Below are 10,000 nucleotides of genomic sequence, written 5' to 3'. Positions count from 1 at the left end.
CGCCGTGTGATACTCGTATTAATTCAGTATTTCGCTTCACATACGGGACGTGCCTCGAGGGCTGGAGAGACGTCCTTTCAGGAGGATGGCAAAAAATCCCGAGGCGGATCCTTTTTGTTTTCTTTTCATTTTTCTTTTCTTTTGCTGCTTCATGCTTCTTCATATTGCCAGTAATTCTCCTTCTCTCCATCCGACACGTGAGTTCATACAGTGTCCGTGCTCTGTGTTGAAACGCCTCCAGCACATGTTATAAGTTTGACTCCGATGGAGAGATCAGGGGTGTGGTTGAATTCTCAAATTTGTGACTCAGCAGCCATGATGAGTGCTCAGGAAAGGAGCTTCAATGCTTCCTCTCCTATCTCCTTTAGCATATATGGCACACTGGACCTCCCCATGTGAAACGAAAGGAGGAATAGACCCACAATTCATTGCGGCAGTGATATTTAACGTGACGCGCCATGAACGGACGTCAAGGATTCAAGTATGAATATGACCCGGATCTCAGTTACTGTTACATATGAATCATAAAACACTGAAACATGCTGATGGAGCCGCTGAGGTTTTATAGTTCATCTTCAGAAATGTGACTCCTCTCACTGAGGTCGAGGAGCAGTGGAGAGGAGAAGACGACAGGACGTAGACGTGTAGTTGAAGGCTCCCGACTCGTGATGCAAACAGATGCTCATTACTCTTCTTTTTTGCTGCACGTGAGTTCTTAGACAGGCGATCTGAGGGTCAGCTCAGAGGTCAGGTGATAAGGAAGTGGTGTCAGATAATGACTGCGTTACCTCTTACACATACACCTGACATCCGTTTGTAACCTGCCGTCAGCCACATCAGTCGAATCCTCTGATCTCCTCACACAGACGTTTAACTCAAGAGGGGTTTTTTTGTGCTTGATATCACGATGCGGTGAGTTCAAACCAAAATGTGCCGAGTGGACTTATTAGCATTTCAAAAACAAAGACTGGACGCGACGCGGGCTAATTTGATCCTCGGTGCATCTCTCCAAAGTGAGGCCACTTCCTCATGTGTGGAGCAACGGGAGCCAGAGAGGAGGGAAAGAATGATTCTCTTTCCTCCCGTTGCTGCTCAGCTCCTCCGCTCTCTCACCGTGTGGGCACTGGAGAGGCCGACTGCAGCGCCGCCAGGTTCGCCGAGCTTCCCTTTGTCCGCAGGCATGAATGTGTTGACTGCCGCCGTGGGCCCGGGTCAAGGCGACGCCTCTTCTGGCTCTTTGTGAAGTATGAAACACAGCCTGATGTATTCAGGGGTCCGGGCGTTTCACCCCCCGCTTTGTCTTCAGCTCTTCAACAGTCTTGTGAGTCTCACTTCAGGTGAACAGACTCTCGTGTGGAGTCGAGGCAGCTGCAGTGACACGCCTGGTCAAGGTCGCAGATCTCACGTCTTTCTATTCGCGCTCACTGACGTCCTATTGGATGAGCAGTGTGATTTGTTTATGCAGCCGCGTCTCTTCACCCCCGGGGGTGAAACCATTTGTTCTTCATAAATGTGTTTCGGCCTCAGAGTTATTATCCAGCTTGCGGCGCCGCAGGTGCGATCGCTCGATGCTGATGGGACCACAAGTGTCAAGTGACACGTTCAGGTTGGGAAAATGAATAAAATGAGTGTAATGGGTAATATTTTTTAAATACGCAAATTATCCAGCTCGCCTTAACTTTAATAAAGTATTCATTTTGTGATTCAAAGGTAGTTTTGTTACACTGGTCATAATGAGGCGCTCCGTCGTCCTGCGTCGTGAAACAAGATGCTCGACGTTTGATCCTGGGTTCAGCTCGGCTCAAGCAATATGGTAATGATGTGGCTCGGATGATTTCACGTGTGGTCTGACTGTGACCTCATCCTGCTGGGAATGTACCTGCAGCTTGTGTCACTACAGCTGCTTTCAGACATTTTCCTGAACTTCTCTGGAGGAGCTGAACGCGACAACACAAATCTCGCTCTGGACATCTTCCGCGCTCTCCCCAGGCCCCACCCCTTTTTGACCGAGCGTTCCAGAAGAATAGTTCCCAATGTCGTGAATCTCCTGCTGCGCTCGTCATATGTGAACGACAAACTCCAGGAACGTGTCCGCACCCACTCCTGCAGAGTTCACGTCTGGGAAGTGTGTCAGTTCAGCTTGTGTTTGTCTTGCAAAAATCGAGAAGAGGTAAATCTCTATGTCAGTGAGTGTGTGTGTGTGTGTGTGTGTTCTGTGTGTGTGTGTGTGTGTGTGTGCGTGTGTTCAGTGTGTGTGTTTGTGTGTGTGCGTGTGTTTAGTGTGTGTGTGTGTGTGTGTGTGTGTGTGTGTGTGTGTGTGTATTCAGTGTGTGTGTGTGTGTGTGTGTTCAGTGTGTGTGTGAGTGTGTGTGTGTGCGTGTGTGTGTATTCAGTGTGTGTGTGTGTGTGTGTGTGTGTTCAGTGTGTGTGTGTGTTCAGTGTGTGTGTGTGTTCAGTGTGTGTGCGTGGTGGCATGCCGTAGGCCCCGTGCCACCCTCCCATCCCATTAGCGGACCCCGCCCCTGCCTGTGTCTGCTTTAACCTTGGCCAGGGGGCTGCCGGAGAGGGAGAGTAATTCTAACCTTAAAAACCTGCTGATTAAAGCTAGTTTGGTGGAATTCGATTCCACTTAATGCCTTTGGCCGTGAGCCCAGCTGGCTAACATTAGCATCGACAGACAGCGTGTCTTCAGTCAGGGAGACAGGCGTGCGTGCGAGCGTGTGCACGAGCTTCCTCTGGCGGATACCAAACCCCACATCTTCCCCTCGTCTGTCTCTCTGTCTCTAATCCCACTCTCATTTCTCTCTCTGTCCGATTGTAAACCGCCTGTATCCGACTTCCTCACGCAGTCTTCCTCCCTGACGTGTCGGGGTCTTTCAGCGTGGCAGGTGGACACGGGGGGCTTCTCTCTAACTGCCTCGGTGAACTTGATGTATCGCCGTGTTAAGACGTCCAGCGTGGCTAATTAATCCTCCTCTTCAGCGCCTGTGCATCAACTGTTTGTGTTGACTTTACAATGAGCATATGCTATTTTTACTCTTGCTTTTATCCCCCAGAGCATCGTTCATTTTGCTTTGTTGAGGAATTTAGGTTTTGTTTTTCCTTTTGTGTTTCTTCTTTTTTCCCCGTCAGCTCGACCGCAGCCTGCCAATTCATTTTGTAGCTGATTTAGAGGCTACAGCTGGTCCGGCGGAGACGAGCGGGCAAGATAAATCTAAGCCTCTTTTTGATTTATTATGCATAATGTCTCATCAACTGTTGCTTAAGTCGTCGGATGCACCGAGGAGTTATACAGCCACAACTTTTCCAAGCACAGCGGCTCATTGAAAGTGTTGTAAAGAGAGAAAGCCACAGTCGTCGTGCCAGTCACATACTGTACAGGAGCTGTGCATTTCTCTCTGAATCCAAAATGCAAAAGAGATACTGTATATTACAGGCTGTATTCTGGGCATGGTGCCACCCAACCACACGCCGCAGATAATTTGATTCCAGCTGAACGATCGGAGCGGAGCGGCTGACTGGAGACGGCAGGTGAAATGCAGAGCGTTATGGAATCCGTTGAAAATGAGCTCATCCTCCAAAACTGGAAGTGGCACTTTTCAGCCCTAAGTCGTCTAATCACGTCCGTATAGAGCCAGAAAATCGCCGGCTGATCAATAGTCATCATGGATGCTGTCAATGGCCGAGGGTAGCTTGAATCTTGCACGGTCCGTGAATCTCTATTGCGTATGGATTTTTGCATTCCCTGCACGGACGGGGGTTTGATAGTGCTGCCTGATTGGCTGCAGCGCGAGCTCTATTTATGCTGCCGTGTGCCCCGGGCGGAATCACCTGCCCCAGGCAACCGTGTGAATAGACATTTGCAAACATGCACAGGGGCGGATGTGCACACACACACACACACACACACATATGATACATTCCCTCTAATGAAGCGGTGAGCCAGAAGTGACTTCACCAGCTGGACGTCCGTGTCAACAAGCGTATAATAGTGTGAAGCGAGTCGCTCAGTGCAGCGGGAGAAACTGAGAAACTTCCATGAGATCCAACGGTAGATGATTCACATCCAGAGGGATCGTATGTGTTCAGATGTTGACTTTACCGTACATGGCTTTACCATATGTACAGGACACACGTATGGTAAAGTCATGTACTGTACATTCTGTGGCCTGAAATGAACTCGGAATGTGTTGAACGGAGGGAATCTGGGGGGAAGGTCAGTGTTCGACAGATGTGTGAAACTGTCCTTGAAAAATTTTAGTTTAGACAGAAACTGTGAGCGGGGGGTTATTATTTTTTAACAAAAAGCCCAGTACGTTGTCCGTGCATTTGCATATTCCTGTGTGTGAGCGACGAGTATGTGTGTGTGTGTGTGTGTGTGTGTGTGTGTGTGTGTGTGTGTGTGTGTGGCAACGACGAGTGTCTGTGTGTGTGTGTGTGTGTGTGTGAGCGACGAGTGTGTGTGTGTGTGTGTGTGTGTGTGTGTGAGCGACGAGTGTGTGTGTGTGTGTGTGTGTGTGTGTGTGTGTGTGTGTGTGTGTGTGTGTGTGAACGACGAGTGTGTGTGTGTGTGTGTGTGTGAGCGATGAGTGTGTGTGTGTGTGTGTGTGTGTGTGTGTGTGAGCGACGAGTGTGTGTGTGTGTGTGTGCGTGTGTGTGTGTGTGTGTGTGTGTGTGTGTGTGTGTGAACGACGAGTGTGTGTGTGTGTGTGTGTGTGTGTGTGTGTGTGTGTGTGTGTGTGTGTGAGCGACGAGTGTGGGTGTGTGTGTGTGTGTGTGAACGACGAGTGTGTGTGTGTGTGTGTGTGTGTGTGTGTGAGCGACGAGTGTGTGCTCTTCCCAGTCGGACTAACTGAAGAATGTGTGGGAGCCTCTGACAGTAAGACGTTTGCTTCACTGCGGGAAAACAGCAAATTGCCAACATAAATAAGGTGCCACGCTCTGATTAGGACTGTCTTCACACATCATTATGGTCTAATGAGAGACTCTCTCCTCCCGCCCAGTTCTCACCACGCCTGTGCGCCTGCCCGCCACTTCCGCCCTCGCACACACACACACATACACACACACACACTGTGGTATTTTTACCAACCTCATCCCTCGCTTGTGGCCTGACACCTGTCAGCCGTGATGGATGGATGGATGTGAGGGAGGTGTCGCCAGGGCAACAGGCAGGTTCAGGGGCAGCGGTGGCCTCCGGAGACAGGACAGGTAACCGCTGGTGGCCCAGCCTGTGTGTGTGTGTGTGTGTGAAGGCTTTATTGAGGCTGAACTGTTTATCACGGAGATGTGTGGCCTGCGTGCCCCCGCGTGAACCGCGGCCCTGCTCCACTCAGAACCACTTTGACACCCCCGAGGGGAGGGGGGGGGGGGCATGTTCAGGCCAGGCAATAATACCCTTGTATTGGGCCGGGCCAACGTTCCCTCGCCCCGGCCCGCTCGCCTGACTGACAACACCAAATGAATTTGCTGCATCAGTGTCTGACTTTGGAGGACACCCGTCGCTGTAACTCTTTATTCCTGCTGTCTGCGGTGACAGCGCATGAATACATTATGGCCTATACGCCTCTTGTGAATACTTCTATTAACTGTTGTGTATCGCTTCTTCTGTTTTGTCTCCAAACTTCATGCGCGACCCAACAAAAAACACATGAACAAGTGAAGACGCGCTTCGCTGTGTTTGCAAAAAAGCTCTTCAGAATTACACAACGGGGGAAAACCGCACTCTTCTCTATGAGAGGATATGTGTGAATGTGTGTATAATTACGGTTTAATTGCTTTTCGCCGTGATGCGCTGTCATCTGTCACAGCCCAAAGACGGCAAATAATGCTTCTGCTGCTGTCACTTTGTCGCCCAGACGCTCGGCATGCAGAGAGCAGACCAAACACCAGTAACTGATACGCGTCTAGAATTACTGATAAGCGCCCGAGTGTGATGAGCTGTGTGTGTAGTGGGGGTCTGTTGTGACTGTCTGTGTAAAGTGTGTGTGCACAACGACGCGTGGCAGCATGTGTCTGCGCTCGTGTTAATGAAAGGTGTAGTTTTGTGTTCATCGTCTACATCTGTGTGTGTGTGTGTGTGTGTGTGTGTGTGTGTGTGTTTGACGACTACTGTATATGGGCGCTGACAGGTGCAACAGTTTGTGTTGTGCTTTAAGCGGCTTGTTTGTCTGGCACGCCGCCGCTCGGTGCGGTTGAGAGATGGAGTAAACAGAGGGAGAGGAAAAAGCAGCCTGGGGGCTAATTTATTCCCTCCCCAGTCGGCCCCAGTCACAGAGGCCCGTTGCTCCGGCCCACCTGTCGGTTCTGAGGAGCGGCATCCGAGTGCACGCAGCCACGCCGCAGCTCACTCTCGGTGGGCCGAGCGCTTTAGGCGAAGCGCAGCATTAACCGTGACATGTCAATAAACTCTCTGTAATCAGAATTAACAAGACAAGCAAGATTTATTTTTTTTCTTGTCCACGAGCAAGCATCCAGAAGTCGAGTTTGGTGAGAATGAATGCAGGGAGGCGGGCGTTTGAGCTCAAAGATCCTCCAGTCAGGTTTGAAAGTATATAAAAAGAATCTGCTCTGCCAAATATTTTGTTTGACAGTTTACCCTAAACATAGTATAAAAATGAAATGGGCTGAAACCATCCACCATCTCTCCCTCACTGAGGAATTCTGAGACTATGAATATTCATGATATGCAAATGACACAGGCCCCACCCACCACCACTGCTCGCGCTAGGTTGACCGGTGGAAGAATGTGATCAACAAGATGCTAGGGGCAACATCACCAACTGCTGATGCTAACGCTAACTGTCTGCTGACACACCTGCCGTCCTCTCGTGGATTCTAACTGCTAATGCTAACGCTAACCGTCTGCTGACACACCTGCCGTCCTCTCGTGGATGCTAACTGATAATGCTAACGCTAGCTGTCTGCTGACACACCTGTCGTCCTCTCATGGATGCTAACTGCTAATGCTAACGCTAACCGTCTGCTGACACACCTGTCGTCCTCTCATGATTCGTTGCCTCTGCTGCACTGGAAGTTATATTTTCAACAGCGATTGGTTTTCTGTATTTGTGACGAACCAAATCTATCTTGAACAGAATTCGTTTGAATTTCAAATGTCAGAGAAGTGAAACAGAAATCTCCTCCTCCAGGAGAGGAATGTGAAAACACCAGATACAAGTCGCTGTAGTCGATGTCAGACATGTTGGAGGACAGACACAGAAGAGTGGAGGGGGACTTTAAAGTCAAATATTGAATAGACGGCGTTCTAACATTTCTCTTTGTAAAAACCTCTCACACAGGTGTTTGCAACACATGACAGTTTTTCCTGCCTTATAGACAAAATGTAAAATATTGCATCACGACTGGCAAATCCCTGAAAAAAAGAGCAAAGCCGTGCTTATGATATAAACTCTCACCAAACTGCACAGTGGCAACGTGTGAGTCGACTGTAGTAATGTGATGCACTGTGGGAGTGGGAGGACGTGTCTGGCCGTGGCAAAGCGCAGAGTAATGGAGAACTGAGCTGTGGGCGTGGGCGGAGGCACACATCCTCCTTTCAGACAGCTGTAATGGATGAGAGTACAGCACCCAAAGTAAGAAGAGGAGGAAGTCAGCATGCCTTCACTATCTCCGACTCACACACACGCAGAGTTCGCTCGCAACCGAAATCAGTTCACAATGGACGCGAGTGCAACAATGGAAACACCTGGAGAAACTGTCGGGGATGAGGCGACTTCTGTTGTTTGTCAATTGGTCATAGGACGAGTGTGTGTGTGTGTGTGTGTGTGTGTGTGAAACACACAAGGCCCCACGTTCACGTGTTTGTGCATCTGTGTGTGATGTGTTTGTTTTGTTCGTGTGTGTCTCCCCGTGTGCCCCGGTCGAGTCGCTGTGCAGAGCTGCTCCGCTATAATTAATCAGACAGGTTGATGTTGCTGAACGGGAGTTTACACAGACTGACTCCTTCTGCTTTTTAACTGGGTTTCAGTGTGACCGCACACACACACACACACACACACACACACACACACACACACCCGCCAGGCCCCCCACCCCTCCTCCCTCGCCACCCCTTCACATCAAAATGCCCAAACACCCAGCTTAGCTTATTAAACACACAACTGTATATACACACTTTGTGCTGCTGTCAACAAGCAGCGGCCGGCGAGCCATCCCTCCGGGTCACCTGGGAGCCGAGGCCGTGGGTTTTATTTTCCACGCGCTGGATTGACGAGGATAAGTGCTGCCTTGCTCCTGAGCCGCGCTGCAACGCTCTTCGCTGCATTTTATTTTTTTCTCTGCTGCTGTTGGCTGGTGAAAAATGTCTCCTGGCCCCTTTGCCAGATACCGGGAGGCGTTATCAGCCCTGCTTGGCTCTCTCCACGGTAACGAGCCCCCAGGCACAGTATTATCTGTTTACGATAAGGATATTAATAACACTGTGCTCTAGTTATGTGCCGGGGTGCCCTGTGTGTGTGTGGGGGGGGGGTTAGTAAGGAGCACCTGAATCATCCTGTCAGGGGCTCTCTCCAGACGGGACGGGATAAAAGTGGAAGTGAGGGAAGTAAAAGGAGGGAGGGAAGGAGGGAGGGAAGGAGGGAAGGAAGGAGGGAAGGAAGGAGTCGTCTGGTGTGTTTGGCCCCGCCCACTTCCTCCCTCCAGGCCTCTGTCCTTGTCTCAGGAACAATAGCTCGACCATCTGCCGGCAGGTTCACGTGGGAGGGAAGAGGTCAGGGGATGAAAGGTCGCTGCTGTCGTGGCCGGCAGAGAGGTCAGAGGTCAGCCTATTGTCTGTACTTTACCGTAGTGTAACGTCTCCTCTTCCCCTCTCTCTCTCTCCTTCTCCCTCCCAGTGTCTATATGGCTGCTACGTCCACTCCTCCATCATCCCCACCTTCCACCGTCGGTGCTACTGGCTGCTCCAGGTAAGAACTCCCCCTCCTCCTCTTCTTCCTCTTCCCTCCGCTGCAGCTCACCTCACTTTAGTTTCACTCTCAAACTCTCCCGGCCTCTATCCAGAGGAACTTGAATGAGTTGCATGATATCAGTTTCCATTTAAACCGAAGCCTTTTCCTCTGACAGCCGGCAGGCAGACATCAACGTAGCCCCCCCCCCCGCCGCCTCTCCCTCCCTCTTTCACCTCTTTTCTCTCCCCAGCCTCCATTTCCCTTATCGGCCCCAGTCATTCACTTCTCTGATGGCGTTGCCCATACACGCCGTCCGGCAGGAGGACGGTATCTCAGCCTGCTAAAAGCTTTGCCATCTCCCCCGTCTAACAGCGGCGGTGATGGGCAGTAAAAGCATGATGGAGGAGCCTCCCTGTACAGTGCAGTGCCTGACGAGCCTTACAGTGGCTCGCCAGGTCCGCGGGGCGAGAGTGGTTGTAAATAGTCGTCCTGTGATCACCTCCCCAATACATCTCATCACTCTCGTTTAGCATGGCAGCCATTATTGCTGGAAGGTGCCTGATACGTACAACCGTTCGCAAACACACACACACACACACACACACACACAATATGAACGGGGAATAAAGCGCAGACGCACAAAGACCAAGGCTGTGTGGATCTATCTATCTCTCTGTCTGTCTGTCTGTCTGTCTGTCTGTCTGTCGATCCTTCTGTCTGTCTATCTCTCTGTCTATCTCCCTGTCTATCTATCTGTCTGTCTGTCTTTCTGTCTGTCTCTTTATATGTCTGTCTCTCTATCTCCCTGTCTATCTATCTGTCTGTCTGTCTTTCTGTCTGTCTCTTTATATGTCTGTCTCTCTTTCTCCCTGTCTATCTTTCTATCTCCCTGTCTCTGTCTCCCTCTATCTCTGTCTGTCTGACGTTGTATGTTTTGAATACAGTAATATTTGAGATGAATACACTTCACTCTCCGTGTTGTTTGTTCTGAAGAAGAGAATTGTCGAGTCACAACATCTCTGCTGAGACAAATCTGTTAATCGTGTGTCGGTGAGAGACGACGACGACAACAACAACAACAACAGAGAACC

The 10,000-nt window shown here is 50.3% G+C and overlaps 1 protein-coding gene across 9 annotated transcripts in view; it reads left to right on the top strand.

Annotated features, from left to right (window-relative positions):
• camta1a (calmodulin binding transcription activator 1a) overlaps positions 1–10,000 on the top strand; it is a 300,158-nt gene that overhangs the window by 230,713 nt on the left and 59,445 nt on the right. For all 9 annotated transcript variants that reach the window (XM_035645368.2, XM_035645375.2, XM_035645369.2 and 6 more), the window contains one exon: positions 8,856–8,927. In XM_035645368.2, the coding sequence (XP_035501261.2) occupies positions 8,856–8,927 (72 nt within the window). The remainder of the gene's footprint in view (positions 1–8,855; positions 8,928–10,000) is intronic.

Source organism: Scophthalmus maximus, chromosome 3 (genome assembly GCF_022379125.1).
Source record: "Scophthalmus maximus strain ysfricsl-2021 chromosome 3, ASM2237912v1, whole genome shotgun sequence".
NCBI classification, from domain to species: domain Eukaryota; kingdom Metazoa; phylum Chordata; class Actinopteri; order Pleuronectiformes; family Scophthalmidae; genus Scophthalmus; species Scophthalmus maximus.
This window is presented reverse-complemented; position numbering and strand designations above follow the sequence as displayed.